Source organism: Triturus cristatus, chromosome 9 (genome assembly GCF_964204655.1).
Source record: "Triturus cristatus chromosome 9, aTriCri1.1, whole genome shotgun sequence".
In the NCBI taxonomy this organism is placed as follows: domain Eukaryota; kingdom Metazoa; phylum Chordata; class Amphibia; order Caudata; family Salamandridae; genus Triturus; species Triturus cristatus.
The window spans coordinates 327,049,050-327,073,496 of record NC_140592.1 but is presented as its reverse complement, the minus strand read 5'-3'; the positions used below and the strand labels follow the sequence as shown (position 1 = coordinate 327,073,496).

At 44.4% G+C, this 24,447-nt stretch overlaps 1 protein-coding gene across 1 annotated transcript in view; it reads right to left on the bottom strand.

Annotated features, from left to right (window-relative positions):
* Positions 1–5,229: 5,229 nt before the first annotated feature.
* Positions 5,230–24,447, bottom strand: part of TRAIP (TRAF interacting protein) — a 280,748-nt gene continuing 261,530 nt past the window's right edge. The window contains exons 14-15 of the mRNA XM_085625058.1: positions 16,180–16,230; positions 5,230–7,041 (exon numbers count right to left, since the gene is read on the bottom strand). Coding sequence (XP_085481184.1) covers positions 6,898–7,041; positions 16,180–16,230 — 195 coding nt within the window. The 3' untranslated portion in view covers positions 5,230–6,897. The remainder of the gene's footprint in view (positions 7,042–16,179; positions 16,231–24,447) is intronic.

Sequence of the window (24,447 nt, the reverse complement as noted above, 5' to 3'; positions counted from 1 at the left end):
CTGCCCCCTCTGCAAGTCCCACATCCAGCGCCCCCCCCTCCGCAAGTCGTTGTTTCGACTTTTGGAGTAATAGTATTCGTGGTTACACCGCGGTCGTTATAACGACCGCGTAGTAATTCCATGCAGGGAAAAGGTTTCGTCATAATCAATGTTTACAGCTGAAGACCAGTTAGCTACTGGCTCATTAAAAGGAGCACGGAAAAAAGGTCCCGATTAAAAAACGATATGCTGCCACAATCAGAAAGCATCCAAAGCTGGTACACTAACAGTGGCGTGCAGCACTCGTGTGTGCTCCGTTCCGTGTGCACACCGTATATGAATGCATGAAGAGAGATGGCCCGCACTTTGCAGGTCATCAAACGAGTTGCACAGCCGCATGAACATGTTACTTGGGAGTTCTTTTAGATTAAAAGTGGGTTGTTCATTTTCATTCATTCATTTGTTAATTTGAATCATGTCTAGTGCTAATTAATAAGTGACTTACACATGAATATTTTTATATCTTAGATACCCCTGACGAAGGTTGTTACCGAAATGCATTGGGTGTGATGTTGTATGCATAATTTGGAGGACCCGAGATTCGTACAACGCTCATGTTTGGGCCTGGATTGGCAATCATGTAGCAATTAAATGCATAGGTACAAAGGAATTTCGCTGCTTTGGCGTGACAAAGAAACTTGGATAAAATATGGAATAAAATGGAAAAACATTTGGAGCAATCTGGTTTAATGTGCATTATTGAAACACTTATGTTCATGCGGCTGTGCAACTCGTTTGATGACCTGCAAAGTGCGGGCCATCTCTCTTCCTGCATTCATATACGGTGTGCACACGGAACGGAGCACACACGAGTGCTGCACGCTAAATTTGAGAAAAGTTCAAAAGGAACCTTAAAACATTAATAATGGGTGTGCGCAAGGAATATGTTTTGTGAATCGTACTGAACCTTCCAACCTGTTCAGCACCCCGAAATGATTAAATTGGATAAAAACAGATCACATGAAGGTCACGCCAGAGACTGCCCACTAAATTGACGGCATTGAGGATTGGAAGATTACAAATGAGTCACTTTATTTAACAAACATCGGGATATCCACATATTAGTTGGAAGTTTCACAATCTGTATATTGGTATAGGGAATGGGGGAGTATTTGCCTTATTTTGTGGATTGTTTTTCATGTCAAGTATTGCTTTTTAACTTTAAATGTTTCTGATAGAATCGGGCACTGGGTGTGATTGGGGAGGAGCTTTCAGAACACGTGATGGTTTGCACCAGGGATTTATAGGTGGTTGGGACACGTAACCTTAAACTGAGCAGGATTAAGCTGGTTGGTGAAACGGAAGTTTGACATAGAGAGGAAGGTTGTTATGCAGCAGATTAACATCGGTTACGAAAGTAAGCTAGATAATGTCAAATAACGATCAAATAGGGGTGTTAAAAATGATGGTTGCAACCAAAAGAGTGCGTGATGTGTTGAGGTAGAAGAATTAGAAGATTAGGGACGTTACGAGACTAGGGAGGATTAAAAATGACATTACGCAGCTTTAGGGTTTAAGGTGCACAAAAATATGTTTAAAAAATATGTTTGCTGGTAAATCCCTGTGATAAATTTTTTTGGGTTAATATATTAGAACACAATGAGTATAGGTGCTTCTTGGGGGGATAACAGGTCCTTTGTTGCTTGGGAGTTCTTTTAGATTAAAAGTGGGTTGTTCATTTTCATTCATTCATTTGTTAGTTTGAATCATGTCTAGTGCTAATTAATAAGTGACTTACACATGAATATTTTTATATCTTAGATACCCCTGACGAAGGTTGTTACCGAAATGCATTGGGTGTGATGTTGTATGCATAATTTGGAGGACCCGAGATTCGTACAACGCTCATGTTTAGGCCTGGATTGGCAATCATGTAGCAATTAAATGCCAAGTACAAAGGAATTTCGCTGCTTTGGCGTGACAAAGAAACTTGGATAAAATATGGAATAAAATGGAAAAACATTTGGAGCAATCTGGTTTAATGTGTATTATTGAAACACTTATGTTCATGCGGATGTGCAACTCGTTTGATGACCTGCAAAGTGTGGGCCATCTCTCTTCATGCACACTAACAGTGGCTCCATGTACTGTGATGGGGGTTATATTGGTTTGCCGTTCTGAGCGTGGATGGATTTACATGTTGCTGTTATAACAGGAACTGATCCCCAAAACATACAGCAGCTGTAGTTAACTTTTACAATGTTTACATTAAAGGATTAAAGAGTGAGTCTCCAATGCTGAATGTATTAGAATGTATGTTATACGACTTCCAAAATAATAATATCAAAGACAGGTTTGTCTTAGTGGTGTTGTGTAGTTCCCACTAATACGTAGGACCTGCGCGTTTGTTGGACAATAAACTTTGGGTGAGATGCCTAGACTGATTCCGAGCACCTCCGCAGGATATGTTGGCCTAGAGACCAGCTGGCTCACAGTGTCACCACAAGCCCCCTCACCCCTACCAGGGAGCGAATGGTTTCTGGCAACCACTGAACAGGACAACCCAATCCCTCGGAATTCATGGAAACAGATCAGAACCTTTTGCTCAGTCACTCGTGCTTACTGGTGCTCAGAGAAATATACAGAATACACAGTGTGACGTTTTCAATATGTTTACTGAACCAACTGTATTCTTGTATAGAATACAGGTGCTGGGATAATCTGTAGACAGAAGCAGATTAAAGTGATTACAAGCACCAAAAGAGTTAATAGCGGATCTAGTTCTACCATGGTACTAAAACAGTGTATATATGCAGGCATATAATTAAGGAAGTAATCATCCATACTCCTATTATGCAAGCCCTACTCTGCGTGTAGAGTGTGAAGCCAAGAATCTCCCCAAGGGACTATCCAACCCCATTAACTGGCAGGAGAGAATGTAGGAGCCCATGTTGGTCATGAACTGGACACCCCTTCATGGAGACGTCAGACAGATGCATGGTGAAGTCTCAACATGCAGGGACCCTCGGTGTCAGCTGAAGTGCCTCCTCTGCTAATCTTTAGGGATGCTCATTATTTATAATAGAAAGCATCCTTGTGATGTGTGTATAGATTAGCGATGTTATCTATATGTAGATAGCCTTGTCGCCCCGCAGATTAAGATAGAACAACACTTGTGCATATGGCATCAAAAGCCTTGTACATTGTGCTCGTGGCATCATGCTAACGTTATGTGAAGCTAGATGTGTAAACAAAGTAGTTTCAGAGAAATTAATCCAACTTTGTCGCACACACAAATATGTGCAAAAGGTCAAAGCAGAAAAGTTATTGTGCAAAATTAGGACAATGTAAGAAAAATGTGTAGCTTCGTTACTTGGTTCTAATCCGGGCGCATCACAGTGGTAGCTGGAAATGTTAACACCCCATTTGCACCAACAAGCAATTAGGTAATTTGAGAGGAGGAGGACTGGTCATGGGGGAATTCTATGCTCTCTAGTTCCCCCACTGCCATATATTCAAGTGTCCGGCTAGAACAATACCAGCTTGTCATGGACCAACAAGTTTTATGTGAGAGAATAGAGATGCTCTTGACTAAATCTATCACTAGAACTCCTTCATCTAAATGGAGCCCATATTCCGTTTTGGCATGGAATACAGGATGCTTCTCTTGCCTCAGCACCAAGAAGACAGCACAGTATCAAATAACAGATTATACATCCGCAATGCAAAATTGCAATTCTGCTTTGAGACCCAGCTGCTTACATCTGCAATTTCCACAATCACTTTCATTGTGATGAAAGAGACATTGACTGAAGCATGATCCTCAATGGAGTACATATTTGCTCTTGCTTTCATTGACGAGTTATCACTGTCATCTCACCAAGTTAACAGTTCGAAGGCCATAAACAATTCACATTGTAGCCCACAAATAGCATGCATACACAAGTACACTTAAGTATGGAACACTAAATAAGGTCCAAAATCCATCAAACCATTGCTATAAATCTCAAGAATAGACTTCTATACTCCCATTACCTACCATTGTGTATAAAATATCTTCACTCTCCCACTGTTCCCTGCAGAGCACCAAATAACTATTCATCCAATATCAAATGTCAATTTATAATCCTTTCTCTAACTACACCTGCTGCCGGTTAGCCTGTTAATTCCCTCTCTCAACATGCAAGCTCTATTACATGCATCATTTGTGAAACTCCTATAGTAATAACTCACATATTACATTTTTTAAACTCCACAAGATTTGAACAGTCAACTCCCAAACCTTACGAGCCACAATCTCTACTTTACAAGTATTAAAAATGAAAAAATGAAAAAAGCTAACCGATTCAAGCAACTAAAGCCCAGCAAAAAAGTCAAATATTCTACATGATGGCTCAACCGAGCAGCATCTCAATGTTCTTTACATGCAAATTAAATGCTAACGAATAAAATGTTTATACCACTTTGCCCCAATACCTTCTTGGTCCGCCACGTGCTTGTAACAACAAAGAAAATGCACTAAGATATACAGACAAACCTGCTTTTCAGAAGAACCACTCTTCCCCTTTTGATAAATGTATGGAATCTAAGCATCCTGTGACCAAGGGAATGTCATCCATGCCAGCCTGCTATACAACCAGGCACTCTCGGCTTATGCGTTTGACAGGAAGCAGGAGCCATCATCCCCGAGACCCAAGCTCTAATTGAAAGTAACCATGTGCGCCTGTTGCAAAAACACATTTTATTTGAAAGGGACCTATTTCAGGCAATTTCCAGGGTCACTCAAAAGGCACATTCTTCTCAACACTCAACCAACAGAAGTCGACAAATGAGAAAGCTATTGTAGAACATTTTTCAAAGAGGAACAGAGGTGGCTCACAAAGTGTCCTAACATCCTTCTCTGCCTATATTAAGATTTCATTTCATACAAGGTGAACAGTGGAAGTTGGCAGGTGAGAAAGAGCCCCATAGAGCTAGTGGTTCACTTTGTAATGGAGAGTGAAGCATGAGCGGTGTAAAATAAGTGTCTAGGCATTTCTTTGCTCCAAGGCCTCAGACCAGTTAAGTTCGACATGGGGTCCAGTTCTTCAAAATGAATTCAGAACTAAATTGGACAACATAAAAACTGTAAAAGCAGAATTTCTGCTGTCAAACACTTCTTTCCAGGCTTTAAAATGTTCATCAAAGGTAAGCAGTGCTACTGTAACGCCCAAGTATGGATTTCGTAGACCAAACAAACAACTTTCACAGTTTCTGTTAATTCACTTTTATCACATATAAAAAGTTTACAAAAAACAATTTTCGCACTGTCAAAGAAACAATCCAAGGCTTTCATTCACATAAGTCAAGAAAATATCAAGAAAATGCTAAGATTGTTAAAAATATTTTACAGTGTGTCCACACTTCACTAGCATGTCAGTTCCAGACTGAAGAAATGTATTGCAGTGTAGTCAAAATTCATTAAAATACACTTGGTCGAAGCAACCCACAGGAAGTCTACTTTTAGGAGCACATTAACAAATTCTACATTTTACTTCACCCAGAAGAGTATGAAGCTGTCCCATTCACCTCTTACTAATAGCAATTGACACAAAACGTACCATAAATGCAAAACAATTTTACATTAAAACAATAACAAAAGAGGACTTAAAAGGAGGACGAAAGAAGAAACCTTTGTCATTCTAAGGGATTGTATAGAAAAGTATAATATTCTTGGAATATTAGGCAAATAGTGCTTAACTCTGCTTTCATTTTGATGCATGAAAGACATGGTAACTTAGGGCAAGTTTAGATGATATTTTAAATAAAATAATAAATTAAGAAAACTAAATAAAGACGGTCCAAAAACTGCTCATGAAAAAATGGCGTAGCAAAATTCTTTAGCTCAATCACTGCTGCAAACTGATACACTTGCGTGTTGTAGAAAAGGGGTGTTCATGAATATTAGCTCATTTTATTAAACATACAGGTAAAGTATTAAGGTTTACTTGAAAAAGACTGCACTTGGGGTCCAAACTGGAGCCTGTTGCCTAGGTTGTGTAAGAATGGTAGGTGTTACCCAATTCAAACGTTAAAAATGGAACAGGCCTTACGGATTGAATATGCATTTCTGTTCTTCAGCTTCCATAGAGCTTTGTCTATGGTTACCCGGTCTCTTTTAGAGTTTCTTCTATTACCCGCGGTCCTTTGGTGTTCGCATGGTAGGAAACAAATCTGAAGTTCCCCAGATCTTTGAGACCTCTATGCTTTTTAGGAAGACATACAGTCGCCACTGTCTCGATCCTTCACCTACCATTTGTCTTAATGCAATTTCTTTTGATGAAATTAATCGACAAAAAGAAAAATTGCATGGGGAGCAAGTCAAAGGCAGGTTTTGGAAAACCCCTAAAATTTGCCAACTATTAAGACTTTACAAATTAGGAAGAAGAGTTCATGAACCTTTTTCGAATATTGGCAGCAACATATCCGGATAGAACAGATACATACATGAAAATAAGAAGCAGCTAGCAGCAGGGTTCAAAGGGCATCTGAATTATTTGCCAGTTCATCAGGACTTTGGAATACTTGCTCCCATTGAAACTGGAATGAGCACCGTGGGTTAAGTCATGGGACCCCTGCCCTTGTATTCAGTGCAGAGAGGCATACGCACTTGGTAACATCCAGAAAGGTATCTCAAACGTTAATTCTGAAGTTTCAGTCTAAGCACCAACAGTCTACCCAAAATCTGTATTGGTTAAATTGTTCTCTTGGATTTTCAGGTAGAGTGGACAGATCAGATCCACTTTTGACAATTACGTCAGCACTAGATGACCAGTTCCACAGAAGTGCTGTATACATCCAATCTGGTGCCACCACTTGCAATGTGTTTTCAGGGTAAAGAAAATCACAGAGGCTCACTTCAGAAAAAGCCACGTAGGCTCACTTCAGAAAAAGATCCAGAGTGGGTTGTGTGGAATTCTTTGATGCCGTTGAATCCTTAGACGATGGATTTGCGACCAATCGTGAAACCTTTTTTTTCTTATGCAGAGTTTGAAGAAGGGGGCGGATTTCTGTTAGGTTTGTCTGAGTGAGGCAGTCAAGGTAAAATATAGTTCATGGCAAAACACAAAATAAGGCACTGGAGTGAACATTACATCTGCATTCAAGATTACTGCTCCAAATATTAAGTCTTCTTTTCGAGCAAATCAACTTACACTTTAGAATCAATTAAACAAATTGAGAGGCAATACTGTTACATACAAATTAAATGACTGAGAAAGACCGAAAACGAGAGAAAAGTAAAGAGAACAAAACAATAACAATATTATAAGTAAATGGATGAGGGAGATAAAGTGCAGCAAGAGGAAAAGAGACGTCACCATTAAACCTAAACGTGTTAAACATGGTGTGGGGGTGTGCCTAGTGCCCGAGTGGTTTTGAAGTACAGCATTCCATTCAATAGTGCTGCCCTTTTGAGTTTCAGCTACAATTAATTTCTTTTGAAAGTTATAAAATGAGTCAGTTTTGGTTGCTTAGAAATTGCCTTTGGAATGCAACAAGCTAGGCTGTCTGGGAAACAAACCTCAACAGCCACATACAAGTTTTAGGCTCATTTTGGAAGGGTTGCCTTCCATGAGTCAAAAGTATTACCACTTTGGTTGAGCATTGGCATAATCAACTAATTTGGAACAAAGAATACCAGATTTATTTCAGAAGGAGCAACCGAATCTAGCCATGATTCTCTTTGCAAAAATGATTTACTAACCAGTACTTTTGCACGGGAAGGGATTTAAAAAGTAACTGGAATCAATTGTAGAGTAAGAGAGACACTAGTGAAATCCTTGGAAACGCCATGTTACAACCGGCGGATGTCTTCTATTGAAGTTGCTGGTAGAAAAATATTATTTGATAAAGCAGCAGGTCCTTTGCATTACATATATATGTATTTGCCTTCTGCTTTTGACCCTACCTATAGGTCAAGGAATAAACTGAACAATTGGGGAATCCCAGAGGGACTTATGGCACCGATAATTCAATGACGTGAAGAGTTGTGGACACAAATTGAGTTGGGGAACAATGGAGCTTGTTCAAGGAAAATTGAAACTTCCAACAGCCTGAGGCAAAGTTGTATCCTTGCTCCCCTTTGATTTTCCATATACATGGCTGATATCCCCTGCAATTTAAAGAAAGTGAGGTATTTTCCACCAAGGCTGGAACAGGTGGAAATAATGCACTTATTTTACACCGAAGATACTATCATCCTGGCTCTAACCTTAGTGGGTATGTAGAGATCGTTAAAGGCCTTTACAGGTTAGTGAAGGGAGACTGATCTAGTCATTAATGTGTCAAAAACAAAAGCTATGGCTTTTTCTTCAAAAAGGTGTATTTTAAATAAAACAATTAGTCATAGTTTATGGTTAAATGGCCAGCCGATTCAATTTGTTTCAGGTTATAAATACTAAGGTATGATTTTAAGTTAGAACCTCAAATTCACCTCGTATTTTAGAGTGCAAGAGCCTAAGAGCAAGCAGGTGTCTGCAGCACTGGCAAGACTGGAGCTGGGTAATAATTGTGTGGAGATGTTAAGGGAGGCCTAGAACTTGAAAACAATAAGTGTGTTTTTATATGGGTCCGAAATCTTGATAGAGGAAGAAATACAACAATTGGAATTAATTAAAACCAATATCTGGAAGTCGTGGTTAGGCTTAACTATGAGTTCAGTTAATGCAGCGATTAGACACAAGTTGGGACTTATAAGTATTAAATATAAATACTTTCACAGATTTTTTAAACTATTACTTTCAAACTGAGACTTCACTCCTGTGAATGCAGACCTGGAGGAAACTTTCAAGTAATGCGGACCCAAAAGGGTCTTTGAATACCATTATGTGGCAAAATGTTGGCAGTAAGGTTACAATTAAACCCCTCATTAAGATTTCTGTTACACTATGTGAATATAGGGAGTGTGGGAAACGCCCCAACTTACACATTTGTACGAGACCTCTGGAAAACTGCAATATTTAAAGGATATAAAGGCAAGGGGGGCTCAACAGTGGATCTTGCAGTTGAGGCTGGGATGGATGCAACAGTTTATAGACTACCAGCTTCCAAAAAGTCCCTTTCCTTGTACTGCAAGAAATTTTAGAAAGTGCCCATTTTGTAAACGTGGCCTATGGTCAATTGAGTAATCTGTTAGTTGTTTGCGCAGCATTTACAGATGAAGGAGGCTGCTACTCCCAGGTTTTAAGGATACGGGTATTAGGTCTTTTACTACATTGTTTAGTTCAATTATGAAATGTGAAAATATTATGTTTTGCTACAAGCTAGGCAAATATGTTCATGATTTAGATACAATTAGAAATAAGCATAAATTGACGATTACAAGATAGTAAATTTATTTTCAATAAAGTTTGTCATCAAACTTACTTTAACATTGTGATTATCAGGTTACGGATTATTTTATGCACCTTAATTCTGTACTGTATAGTGTGGTTGGTGAGTTGAGGTTGGGAACACTTGGCACTTTGGATCTGTGACTTTTAAAAATAGGATTGATACAGTGTAGGTCACAGACCACTTTTGCATTTTGGCATCTTACTTTACCGTTTGGTTACTGTCTTGAAGGTGATAAAATGCCCCAGCACTTGGCACTTTTGATTAGCCAGCTTTTAGAAAAATAAGGAGGGCCAGGAAGAGGTACCTGGAAATATAATGGGCAATTAAGGTGCAGTAGAGATTTTAATGTATTGTATAATTGAGCAACCTTGTATCAGGAAGATAAACTGTCTTTGTACTTTGACGTATTTGCGCTAGCCCTTAAAATGTATTGACATGATAGGCGACATCTTTTATGGTTCCATTTTTTTAAAGCTATATATTTATTTATGGGTGGAAAGTGTATTTAAAATTATGTATGTATTTTAATATTAAAATTTTTTGTGCAAAATTGGCATAAATATCAAACTTAATAAACTTACAGACACACTCACTGTTGGAATGCAGATTTAACAACAGGAAAGAGTTTTATATGCCAAATGAAGGCTCTGTACAAAGGGTCAAATACTGCATCATATTAATAAATATGGACAATAACATTTACAAATGAAGATAATTGCATAGATAAAAGATGGTGGCAATTTATACAACTGAACTAAGATTACATTCAGCTTCTTTCAACCAAGGCAATGAACAGATTATTTTCTTCAGTGCTACTTTTTCTACGAGAACTGCATTGCCGCAGATACCTCATCGTTGAAACGCTCCAGTCGTTAGACTGGAGCTAGATTTTCTGCCGATGTCCCCAAACAAAAGACTTGGTGTTCCATGGAGGCAAAATCAGTTTCTGATTTCCGATTACTTCGCTGCTTCAGAGAGGCAGGAAAGGGGGAGCAGGGCATATTCAACATAATAGTTACCAACAGAAGAAAAACACTAGAATAGGAGGCAAATTAATCTGCAGGAAGAAATGGCATTTACAAGAAAACTATTAGCAAATCTCTTCTTCTAACTCATACTTCTTTCTGCAGACTCCTGATCTTCCCAGAGCAGTTCTCAGTATCAGAAAATGAGTTTGGGGTAGCATGGGTGGGAATTCTGCAGAACTATTCTAGCTTAGTGAACTGAAATGGAAATGGTGTATAGACAGTAATGTTTCCTATACATATATGGACAGATAAACACTTGTCTGCTTTCCAGATATCCACAAGACTTCTTGCAGATTTTAGGTCTATATAAAGGCATCAGCAGGAGAGCATTTCCAATGGGAAAGAGCCTACGGGATACGAATAGCAGAGTCATCATGAAGGTTATGTGATCCTTTTCCCCATTCCTAACAATGTGGGTAGAGTCCACAGCAATCGAGAATGACCGAGGGAGAAAAGAAGCACCTGGCACCAAATTGCTCGGAATATATCAGCAAAACTGTTGCAGGAGGAAGCCTGGAGGCTGTAGTCAGTAGGAGCCCATATATCACTAAGGATAAATCTGACACGTACATGGATAGAACATGACACTTCCTTAGTCCATGTGTGCAGAAGCCAGATGGATGTTGGGTTCCATGCATGGTGCAGCAAAGGATGACGTGAATTGACCCACCAGGCAATAGAGGTCTCAACAACCACTTGCCTGTTATTGACTTGAAAAGTCTTGGCCAGTTGGTCCGTAGGATCCATGTCCCTAGTTCTATCAAGATAAAAATAAAAATGCTCCCGACTGTGTAATTTACCCTCAGTCAAGGAAGCATGGGAACATTCACAAACGAAAACGTTCTGAAAAAATAAACAATCATCCTTCAGATGGCGTTCTGGCCGTAACCTTGGAAAAATGGCAGATTCTTCAGAACACGTGTCCCTATAGAAACAACAAAAGTTGAAAGCTCATTTGTGTCCCCAGCTAACGTCATCACCACCTGGAAAGATGTCTCACATGAAAGGGGTCTTCTACTGCATCATGTTTACAGCTCAATACATATGTATCTGGCCAACCAAGAATAAGATAAGGGCCTAAGAATTGTGTGGCATGTGACTTCAGAACAGATGTCCAAAGTGAGTAACGTTTCCAGGAGGCTCGATACTGCAGTGAGATAAGCATTGCAAACTTCCACTTGCGCACCAGTGTCAACCAGGTAATGTGGAAAAGACCTAATGTCCTCCACTGAGCAGGTTGATCATTTTCGCTTGTGCTCAGTGGGGGAATCTCCGCTATTTGCTGGTGTACTGAGGTGTGTTAGAGGAGAGCTGTTTTTGGAAGAGTGCAAAGGTTAGTACCTCAAGGAGGAACAGTGTTTCGCCTGTAATTCTAGTTCTGTCAAGGGTATTCTCTCTGAACCCATAAACAATTTGAATATCTCCATGCATGGGCACGATCCCCAGAACATCATTGAAAAAACAATTTAAGTACAAAAACATGTCTATAAGAGGCAACATTTCCTACTATATCTTTTCTGGTCTTAAAGTAGTCTCAAATAGCCAAACAAAAATATACACTTGGGTTAAAACACTACTGAATTATCCTCTTTTAAAAAGCCCCAAAACTATGGAAAATGTAGCCACTTACAGACTAAGTACAAACAGTACCAAATTAAGACACTGCACCTTTAAGCATTCCAGAGCTAAGGAGCCTTTCCGTATCCTATGCAGGGACTGTAAGGCACAGTCCGTTTTGGATGAGACGAGATATCTTATGTAACCAAAGTCCGTACACCAAAGTTCTTTTAAAAATGGGGCAGCGGGGGGATTGTTTATTTATTCAGACGGAATAACCACGACTGAGAACTAATGATTATGAGCAACAAACTTTTACTTCTCGGTCATGCGATTCTCTTTGATATCAACAACAGCAATCTTAAAGACGCCTCATTCTGGAAGAGGACGAAACAAAAAATGGGCAACCCAATAAACCTTTGGGGGCTTGGGTAGTATACATGATCAGGTAAAGAAGCCTTCAAGGGATTCTTTTTAACATTTGAGTTAATGATAGGTACAACATCTGAATTTTCTAAAAGCCCTAAATAATGGCTTGTTACACTCGAATGTCGAAGTGAATTGTTCAATTGTACAGCGAATCAAACTGAAAGCTAGACTAAGCTCAACAATAATAAGTAATAATACATGGGTGTATACTTAATAGAGTTCAAATTTATATAAAAAATTGATGTACAAAAAAGGTTACAAATAAAAGCGACTGAAGTGAGCACTTCTTCATAAAGATCTTCTATCATAAAACACTTTTGCCATAGCCCATTTCACATAATTGATAACAGGAAGAATATCATTGACATTACAATGAACAATCTCTGAAAGAATGGTGACGGAGAAAATGGGTGAGATTGTCGAAGTTTCGGTCTTTGGAGTGAAAGCATCTATAAGACCATCTTCAGGACATACATTCTTATGTGTACTGATGACCCTGAATCATAAGGAACCTAGTAATATGTTCCAAAACCATATAGAGCAGCAACCTAAAGTTAACAATGCTCCAAAAGTCAACATTTGAAGGTAGATATCATGTTGGGGTAACCGGTCATCTCAGAATTCAGTTGAAACGCATATTGTTGCAAGATTGACAACTCTCGCATCAGTCATGGGTTTGCAGAATGTTCTCGGTCGTCCTAGTTTATCAGACCGAAACTAGTTTCCATTCTTTCAGGGATCCTCCGGGCAGATGTTTTTGCCACCAGGAAGGCGTCTTGATGGTAAGGAGCCTTAGAGGACAGTTTTGCAATTGCTCAAATGGAGCACCAGGACTAGGTTAAGGTCCCACTGAGGCATGACGAAGGAGGAAACATATGTTGCAAACCTTTCAAAACCTATGTACAATGGGGATTTGAAGAGGGGTGTGCGGTCAGGCAACCGCAGAAAGGCTGATCTAGCAAAAAGTTAGCCTTTTAAGGTGCCCAGAGGAGAGCCCTGCTGGACAAGGGAAGGATAAAGAGAAGGACCTGAGAGAAGGGGCAGAAATAGGAACAACCTGTTTCTCAGCACACCATTCCTCAAACCTGCCCCAATGGCAGGCATCTACAGATTTGATGGAGAGATGCCTGGCTGCCAAGATAACATCGCCGCTCAATGTCTATGCATGAAGGCGGGGCGATGACAGGTTCAGGCGGAGACCCACCCCCCCCCCCCCCGCTTCTGCGACAGAAGATCCTCCCGAAAAGGCAGCCTTATCAGAGGACCGATTGCCATGCTCAACAGCTCGACATACCAAACTCTCTGAGCCCAGTCCGGAGTCACAAGAATGACTTGGGCCCGGTCGCTCCTGCTCTTATTGAGAACTCTGGGAAGAAGTGGTATGAGCGGAAAGGCGTACAGGTGGCCTGAGCTCCACTAAAGACGAAAAAGTCTGAGCAAGATTCGCCTTGGAAACTCCAGCACGCAGAAATGTGGGCATTTCGCGTTCTCTGTGGTGGGGAACAGATCTAACTAAGGCGCTTCCCACTTCTGAAAGAGACATTGCATCACCTCCGGACGGAGACATCACTCGTGATCCGCTAGGCATCTTCAGCTGAGTTTGTCCGCCCTGGCGTTCAGAGAGCCCACCAGATGCTGAGCCCCCATGGATATGACCTGCTGTTCTAGCCATGTCCAAAGGTTCTGTCCTTCCGCAAATCTTCGGCCATCCAAAATACACTTGGCTGCATGCAATGGCTCCAGCGGCTCTTAACTTGGTCCGATCCCTGCTGAACGCGGTGGTAAGGAGAGATTGCAGTAATCAGGTGACCAGTGAAAGACAGAGTATGAGCTTATGCGCATCGCAGCCTCTCGATCGAGCTTCCAGCTACCATTTTCTCCTTCAAAATTACTGTTTTAGGGGTATCTGAGGTATACACATTAATATTGCAACCATTGAGCAGAACCAGATATGAAACCAGGCTGCCTAGGTTCAAGAGAGCTCCTTAAAGATAAAGCTGCATAGCAAGTATGGGATAAAATAGAGAGATGTTCTCTACTCTGTAAAGTATTGTGTATCTTGAGTGGACTCATAGATGCGCTACTACTACTGAAAAGCCAGAGGTGCCTGCACCATTAATGCTTTAGAGTGGCAGTAAAGTTAATGGTGATTTGTCTGGTCATCCATCAGCATTTAATCAGCAAGAGAAGTAGACTCCTAAAAGAATTCCATCAGAGCTGGATCAACTTTGGATTCTTGATGATGATTGTTGAAAAGCCTTAATTCAAAATATGTATTGTCTTTAGCACTCATCTGTAAGTTAACCTTCAAAATATATCATACATTTTAATCATATCAAAACAAATCAAATTAAGTTGAGAGTCCTTTTAAACAGGTAAAAACAGCATGCTCAATTTAGTTTTCATCCCATTTAAAACAATCTCAAAAAAGCTTCTTTGTCACTTACCTTCTTCCGGTACAAAGTGCTGCGATTAAGGCCAAATCTTACTCGGTTACCTTTTGGGTAATGTTTTAAGTTATATCTACAAGTTATGTGACTTTTGAATCCAATTTGTAATTTATTTATTCTACAATACTATACTGCTGAAAGTTCAAATGCTGCTGATTTAACAAACACAAGAAACAATGCTTTATTTCCCTCCTTTAAATATTTATTTTATTGTGGGATAAGTTTATCAATTTACCTCAGTCATTCCTTTGAAAGCCCACAAAAATAGAACAATTCTGATCACTTTTCTAGCAATTTAGTTATTAATTTGTCTTTATGCACAGCCAATGCCTGCACCCTGGAGTTCTTCCTTACCATGGTGAAATCTGTGGATCATCCCAATACTCTCAGAGCCCCTGGTGAAAGCTCCTACTGATGCACTTACTTAAAATGGAGGGGGTTTACTGAGTAACCAGAAACTTGCCCAAAACCCGTGTTCCACCTCGAACTAAAAGATCTTCACTGGTTACTCAGCTGCAGCACCCCATTCCTTCCTATCACGCGCCTGTAATGGAAACTTTATAAACAGTCAAGAAAAAAGGTGGCAGAGGGTCTGCCTATAAACATAAGATTATTGTAATATGCCTAGAAACATTTAGCATAAATTTGCCCTCAGCTGTGATAACTGTCCCAGAAAAGGAATGGGACCCCTTATAGCTCTGCTTCTGTTCTAACACCTTCTAGTTCAAAGGTGTCCACCAAATGACAAGGAGGGCTATATCACTGCCAGATGTTCAGGATAACCACAGACTAGGCAAGTGGTTTGTATTTAGATTCACTGTACGCAATTATTTTTGGGTGTGCATCCAATTTGGCATGTCATTTACAAATGAACTGAATAGTTTTTAGAAAGGGAAATAAGCAATTTTTTTTTAAATAAATGTTACAAGGTTTGGCCAAACAACAGAGGGGACTTGTACCATGGAGTTACTGAGTCGCTTTCAGGTTCAGTAGAAAATAGACCAGTGAACATGAGTTGATCGATTCGAACAGATCCATCTGGCCAAGCAGTACAGAATTATTCCAAGCTAATAACCAAAGGAAGGATCCCTATTCACAGAAAATAAAGCACTCAGGGGTAATGGTTGAGATATGCAAGATCAAAGTCCACTTCCACACTTACCAACTGCATCAATGTCCGCATGTCCCAACCTCCAAAACTAGGTAAGGTTGAATTAGCCCAGACCACCAAGAACAATATCTGTTTATATGATGCAACTAAAGTGGTATGTGAGCAAACACTTGCAGAGTTCACAGGCTGTACAATGGAAACTCCCCATAGTTCCAGATTTCTGAAAGACACAATTAATGCAAAAGGATACAGGTTGTATGAACTTTGTTCGGCCTCCCATGCCATCGTAACCTGTCCTAATCTGAAAGAAAGAGAATGTAAGGGTCATTTGGTAGAAAGACTGAAAGCCCAGAAAACAATTAATTTGTACGCAGTTCTGTTACAAAATAAGAGATGGCAAAAGGTAAGGATGTAGAGACTGGCAAGGAGAGGGGAGTATTGCATAGGTATAGAATACTGAGAATTTTCACAGTGGGATCTTTTTAGGATTGAAAAACTGTGGAGGCGGCACTCAATTCTGGGCAGGCATATTTAGCACCACCACGTCATACCATTAGAAATCAAGACTGTTTCGCAATGTCTAAGTGTTGGACCTATGTCCTAGGGGTAGCTTGGCCCAGGTCAACAGGCTAACATCTCCACTTGGCCTTTCATGCTTGCATCCTACTCAGCTCACAATCTTGCGCAGCACCACCTAAAAGAAAGGACACTACACTGTTCTTTTTAAAAAAAAGGTAGAAAAGTTTATCTTCCCTTTTCAAATGAATCAATTTGGTTTTTATCCTCTACATTCCAGTTTCACAACATTGCATTATGTTCTAAATGGTAATACTAGTCAACATCAGATTGGCAGATAATTCATCAACACAGGATAATGTAACCCAGCGCCTTAAATTCCAGCCCCAATTACAGTACCACGTATAACATGTACATCCCACTGGCAATCAAATGGTTATATATTCTGTACAATCTTCTTCAAGGCAGATGAGTACATTACAGCTAATTCAAGATCCTACAAGGTCTTTGGGACCAGATTGTTACTCTAGCAAGTTTCCTCCAGGGTATACACGATAGGGGCACCCCCAGCGCTATTCTCAAATCCCACAATGCGCTCGGAAACAGTTGGATGCACTAAGCTCTATACTTTGATGTACCAGGGATAGTCTTATGTAGGCTGTCAGTTCTAGTCCTCTTGTTGAAAGTTTACCCCCAGGAGGCCCAGCTTACTCTATGCCTGGCTTCCTCCTCACGGGGTGCTTCACGGAGACAGGGGCCGAGTTCCTGGCTAATTTCTACCAAAACTTGACATTCAAGGGGGGTTTCTCCTCGGGGAGGGGCGAAACCAGGGACCTTTTCCTTCCGCCCGCCTCCCCAGGATCTTTGCGACTTGCAGGCTTCCAAGTGAGTTGAGGCCCCGCTCCACAGCGTTTCCCCCCCAGTCCGTCGGCCTCACCTCAGTAACGGTCTCTGGAGGAGTTCAACGCCGGGGGGAGGTCATTCTCAGCTCTTCGCTGTCCTCACACCCCCGACACCAGTACTTGGAGCCTCCGCTTCGACTAGAGGCGCACCCGACGCCGCCAGGAGCAGCGCGGCTCTCGGGGGGCGCGGCTTCCTCACTCACCCAGGAGCGGCGGGGGCGGCGCTCCAAAATCCACCCCCGTCACGTGACACTAGTCAGGCCGCTTCAGAGCTCGATACAGCCCTCGTTTCCTCAGCGCAGCCTCCTCACACCCCCGGCTGTGTCGCTGGCCCGCAACTGTCACACTGGAGCCCCAGATCTCCCCACAAGGCCCAAAGAGACTTCAGGGACGCTCTACTAGATCCTGGTCCGCGGCAGTGAGTGTTCCCAACTAAGGTTCCAGACGGGGGGGTGGTTAAAGTTAAACAGGCGATCTGCACACCCAGGCAGTCACATTGGTAAGCCAACTCCTGGGGACTACAGCCAAGTCTCCTTCCTCTCTGTCAGGAAGATGATCAGTCGATAGTTCTGGAGTCCAGTATCCCAGGGGTCTACCAGGATGTAGGAGTGATAGTCCAGGAGGGTGTCTCGCTTCCCTGACTCTCTTCAGAGGTCTTGATTAAGTAGGAGCGCCCTGGGTAAAGGTGACCTCAGACAGTGGCCGGGGACAGGGACAGGTCAAAAGGTCAAGGGTGGTATCGGCTGAGGAGGGAAGTATCGCAGAACCTCAGAACTATCAATTTCCCTCTCTAGCGCATCCACCTCCCCACTCAGATGCCTTACTCCTGTCTACCTCACAGCCCACCTATCAACCTAAAATGGCCGACCTACCTCACCCTTATTTATAACCTGGGCCCTGACTGACCAGAGTGGTCCAGAAGGTTCCGGAACCCCTCATGATAGTCTATGGCCCAGGTCCTAGGGTGACAGTTTAATCCACCATTTTGTGACAACACTAAATCCCTTCTTCCATTTTAGTGAGACACCTTGCGCCTCACCCTCAATTAGTGAGAATGGGGCGCCCAGAGCCTCTACGTCCACACCCAAAAAGTTTAGTAGACAGAAAAAATGAGAAGGTGAAAAGGGACAAAAAAATAATAAAATGAAGAGGGAACTGCCAAAGGGCTGACAGGTCTAACACGCGTCCCCCCCAGCTGAAAGTGGGGAGAGCTACCCAACCCCTTGGGAGTCCTCTTCACTAAGGCGGAAATACCTGGAGAGACCGTCAGCATTGGCGTGGTCCACTCCTGGGCGATGTTCCACCCTAAAGTCCATCCCCTGTAGGGAAATGGACCACCTCAACAGCTTGGGATTCTCGCCCCTCATTTGCATCAGCCACCTAAGGGGCCGGTGGTCGGTCTGAACCAGGAAGTGCGAGCCAAACAGGTATGGCCGCAGCTTCTTCAGAGCCCATACCACCGCAAAAGCTTCCCTCTCAATTGCACTCCACCTCTGTTCCCGGGGGAGTAGTCTCCTAGATAGGAAAACCACCGGTTGGTCTAGACCCTCATCATTAAGTTGCGACGGCACTGCTCCAATACCGTGCTCCGACGCGTCTGTCTGGACAATGAACTCCTTGGCAAAGTCAGGGGCCCTGAGAACAGGTGCGCACACATGGCCTTTTTCAAGGTGTCAAAAGCTTGTTGACATCCCTCGGTCCAGATCACCCGTCGAGGGTGCTTTTTGGAAGTGAGCTCGGTCAAGGGGGCTACGATGGTACCGTATCCCTTGACAAAGCGTCGGTAGTAACCAGTGAGGCCCAAGAAGGCCCGAACCTCTGTCTGTGTCTTGGGGGGTTCCCAGGCCATGATGGTCTCGATCTTGGCCTGGAGGGGTTGCACCTTGCCCCGACCCACCAAGTGACCGAGGTACACTACCGACCCCTGCCCGATCTGGCACTTACTGGCCTTGATCGTCAGACCTGCCTGCTGCAAAGCCTGAAGAACGGCCTGAAGGTGACTCAGATGGTCCTCCCAGCTGCGGCTGAAGACAGCGATGTCATCCAGGTACGCAACTGAAAAGGTTTCCATTCCAGAGAGGACCTGGTTCACCAATCGCTGGAACGTAGCAGGGGCGTTCTTGAGCCCGAAGGGCATCACACAGAACTGGTAGTGACCCTCGGGTGTGGAGAAGGCTGATCTTTCCTTGGCTCCATCCGTCAGGGAAATCTGCCAGTACCCGGAGGTGAGGTCAAAGGTACTGAGATATTGGGCAGCTCCCAACCGGTCAATGAGCTCATCCGCCCTCGGGATTGGATGAGCGTCTGTCTTTGTCACAGAATTCAGTCCCCTATAATCCACACAGAACCGGAGTTCTGGGGTAGTGCCCGGTGGGGCAGCTTTGGGTACCAGTACCACCGGACTGGACCAGGGACTACTCGAAGGCTCAATCACTCCTAGCTCTAGCATCTTGGTAACTTCCTCATGGATGCTAGCCTTCACCTTATCCGACAGTCGGTAGGACTTGGACTTCACAGGTGGGCTGTCCCCTGTGTCCACGTCATGGGTACACATATGAGTCCTTCCCGGGAAAAGGGAGAACAAAGAAGCAAACTGCTCCAGTACCTGGCGACAGTCCTTCCGTTGTTCAGGAGTTAGTGACGGTGAAAGGATCAATCCCTCCACCGATCCATCCTTCTCTTGGGACGCAAACAGATCGGGAAGAGGTTCACTTTCCTCTTCCTCTGACCCATCAGTCACCATCATTAACGTGACCTCGGGTCTCTCTTGGTGAGGCTTGAGGCGATTGACATGGAGCACCCGATGGGGCTGCCTGGGGGTCTTAAGATCTACCACGTAGGTAACCTTGCCCTTTTTCTCAACCACCTCAAAGGGACCTGACCAGCGATCCTGGAGGGCGCTAAGCTCTCCAGGTTCCATCACCCACACCTTCTGGCCAGGCTCCAGCTCCACCGGGTGAGCGTTTCGGTCATACCATTCCTTCATGACCGTTTGGCTGGCTTCTAGGTTTTCAGAAGCTTGCTTCCACAACCTAGCCATTTGGCTACGAAAGGCCAGCATGTAGCTCACCACATCCGGGGGAAGTTTCCTGGGAGTCTTTTCCCATCCATCCTTCACCAGGCTGAGGGGTCCACGCACAGGGTGCCCGTACAACAACTCGAAGGGGCTGAAGCCCACTCCCTTCTGTGGTACCTCCCTGTACGAAAACAGCAAACAAGGTAGGAGGACGTCCCATTTCCTCCGCAGGCTCTCGGGCAGACTCCGGATCATGCCCTTTAAGGTTTTGTTAAACCTTTCCACCAGACCATTAGTCTGGGGGTGATAAGGGGTGGAGAACCGGTAAGTAACTCCACACTCCTTCCACATAGCCCGCATGTATGCCGACATGAAGTTGGTACCTCTGTCCGACACCACTTCCTTGGGGAATCCCATTCGGGTAAAAATTCCCATAAGGGCCCGTGCCACCGCAGGTGCAGTAATGGTCCTCAAAGGTATAGCCTCTGGGTACCGTGTGGCATGATCCACCAGAACCAGGATAAACCTGTGACCGGCCGACGTTGGTGGATCCAATGGCCCGACAATGTCGATGCCCACCCTTTCAAAGGGGGTACCAACGACAGGCAGTGGTTCCAGGGGAGCCTTCAGCTTCACCCCCGTTTTCCCACTAGCTTGGCAGGTTACACACGTCCTACAAAAAGTATCGGACGTAATCCTCATCTGAGGCCAGTAAAAATGAGGGACAAGTCGAGCAAAGGTCTTGTCTTGTCCCAAGTGTCCTGCCAAGGGTATTTCGTGAGCCAGTCCTAATAGGAAGGCTCGGTAACGCTGGAGAACTACCAAGGCCCGGGATGAACCATGCACCGGAGCCTTGGGTTCGCTATACAGGAGTCCATCTTCCCAATATATGTGGAAGTTCCCCGAATCGTTACCCGCTGCCTGGGCTTCGGCCTGCCGCCGTAAACCCTCAAGGGTAGGGCACTCCTTCTGGGCCCGACAAAACTCCTCCCTAGTAGGTCCTCCCTCCACCTGCCAGTCTGCAGGGGTAGGCAAGCCCTCCAGGGACGTTACATCCCCCTCCGTAGACTCCGGGACCACCTCAGTTGCCCCATCCACCTTTGGAGGGTCAGATGCCGGGGCAGGCTTTCCCCGTCCCCGTCTACCCTTTCCGGCAGCTGGTTGGGCCTTTGTCCCAGGCTCCAACCTCTGTGAGTCCCCTCTTCGGGTGGTCACGGACCGAGTGTGGGCACACGTCCACTCAGGGGTCCCCAACATTTCCATGTGGGCCCTGAACTCAACCTCCTTCCACGCCGAGTGTTCAAGGTCGTTTCCCAACAGGCAGTCGACTGGCATGGCAGGGCTGATCGCAACTCGTAGAGGACCCGCCACCCCTCCCCACTCGAAGGGAACCTGGGCCACCGGATAGTGACCCTCTCGGTTGTCAGCCATCACAACCGGGTGGACTACATTGGGGACCACCTGCTCTGGGGACACCAGCTGACTCCTTACCATAGTCATGCTGGCTCCTGTGTCCCTCAGAGCCTCCACCCTCTGGGCATTGATGGTGACCCATTGCCTGTACTTAGTAGTATTCGAAGGCATCTGGGTCTTAGGAACCATCTCACAATCCCCTAAGGACACTAAGGTTAGCCCTGCCCACTCACCTCCCTTATCTAGGGGCAACTCCTCCCCGAGCACTACACTCGCCACCCCAGGGGTCTTTCCTCCAATGGGAGGGTGTGGTCTCTTGGGACACTTGGCATCCACCTTATAGTGCCCAACCTCACCACACTCGTAACATCGGACAACCCTAGGTTGCTGACCACGGTCAGGATAAGGGGGTTTGTGGGGACCAACCTTAGGAGGGAATCCTACTCCCTTCCCTGGTGAACTCTTTTGGGGGCCTTTAGAGAACTCCCTCTTTTTGTCTCCCCCCTCTTTCTTCTGGGGGGCGCCCTGACCAGCCCCTTGGAAATTCCCTCCAGTCCCTTTTGAGGATACCCGGGTGCTCGCCCAGATATCCGCCTCCTCTGCAAGCTTCCTGGGATTAGTTAGCTTGCTGTCTACCAGGTGCTGACGCAGCTCTGGAAAACTTTTCTCTAGGAGGTGCTCCTTTAAAATTAAATTGTACAGTCCCTCATAGTCCTTGACATCACTGCCCTGCACACAGCCCTCTAAGGCCTTCCTGGCATAGTCCAAGAAGTCCACCCAATTCTGAGTGGACAACTTCTGACTGCCCCGAAACCTCTGCCTAAATTTTTCAGGGGTCAGTCCAAATTTCCTTACTAGGGCTACCTTCATGACGGGGTACCTGGTCTGGTCTGGCTGTTCTAGAGCCAACAAGGCATCCCTCCCCACCGGAGGCATATACCTATACAGGCCACCCCCCCACTGGGCTTCGGGGACCCCATGGGCTCTTAGAGAAACCTCATAGGCAGCCAGCCATTTTACAATGTCATCCCCTATACCATAGCTAGCAACCACATCTTTGGGCAGGTAGGGCCTGGACTCTCTCGGGATCTCTCTCGGTATGCTGCCACCATTAGGACTGCTGGGGGTTCCAAGTTGAAGGGCTTTGAGCTCTAACTCTTTTAAGTGGAGCTCATGGAGGAACCTCCTCTCCTCCCTCTCCTTTTCCAACCGGGCCAGATCCATTCTAAGCTGCCTCTCTTCCCTTCGGTCAACCAGGTCAGCAGAGGACAAGCTCCCCCCTGAGGCGCTACTTCCCACCCTTGATGGGGCCCTGGACCCAACGTCCATATTACCGCTCCCAGGGGGAAGAAGGACTTCCGGTTCTTCCAGGGGGTCTAGTCCTGGTTCCTCCTCCCGTTTCCCGCTAGGGTGGGCCATAACCCAGGCTCTTAAGCTGGCTTGGAGCTCCATTTTCTTCGCCCCCAGCTTAAAGAATACCTCCCGCTCCTGGCAGAATTCCTTCAATTGGGCCACCGTATATTCCTCCAGCCTACCCAATTCGAATTCCATCCTACCAGATGGGACCCCACACAGTCAACAAGAACTTTACTCTGGAAGACTTTCCCAAAAAGGAAATATACACAGGACAATTTTAAAAACCTCCAATTAGGAAAACAATCTGGAGAAAACTCCAGCCAAAACAATCCAGTGTAGGTGGTGATGCGCGCAAAACTGCTACCAAGCGGATGCAAGCACTGAATAAGGATCCCACCGCTGAGCACCAACTTGTTGGACCTATGTCCTAGGGGTAGCTTGGCCCAGGTCAACAGGCTAACATCTACACTTGGCCTTTCATGCTTGCATCCTACTCAGCTCACAATCTTGCGCAGCACCACCCAAAAGAAAGGACACTACACTGTTCTTTTTAAAAAAAAAAAGGTAGAAAAGTTTATCTTCCCTTTTCAAATGAATCAATTTGGTTTTTATCCTCTACATTCCAGTTTCACAACATTGCATTATGTTCTAAATGGTAATACTAGTCAACATCAGATTGGCAGATAATTCATCAACACAGGATAATGTAACCCAGCGCCTTAAATTCCAGCCCCAATTACAGTACCACGTATAACATGTACATCCCACTGGCAATCAAATGGTTATATATTCTGTACAATCTTCTTCAAGGCAGATGAGTACATTACAGCTAATTGAAGATCCTACAAGGTCTTTGGGACCAGATTGTTACTCTAGCAAGTTTCCTCCAGGGTATACACGATAGGGGCACCCCCAGCGCTATTCTCAAATCCCACAATGCGCTCGGAAACAGTTGGATGCACTAAGCTCTATACTTTGATGTACCAGGGATAGTCTTATGTAGGCTGTCAGTTCTAGTCCTCTTGTTGAAAGTTTACCCCCAGGAGGCCCAGCTTACTCTATGCCTGGCTTCCTCCTCACGGGGTGCTTCACGGAGACAGGGGCCGAGTTCCTGGCTAATTTCTACCAAAACTTGACATTCAAGGGGGGTTTCTCCTCGGGGAGGGGCGAAACCAGGGACCTTTTCCTTCCGCCCGCCTCCCCAGGATCTTTGCGACTTGCAGGCTTCCAAGTGAGTCGAGGCCCCGCTCCACAGCGTTTCCCCCCCAGTCCGTCGGCCTCACCTCAGTAACGGTCTCTGGAGGAGTTCAACGCC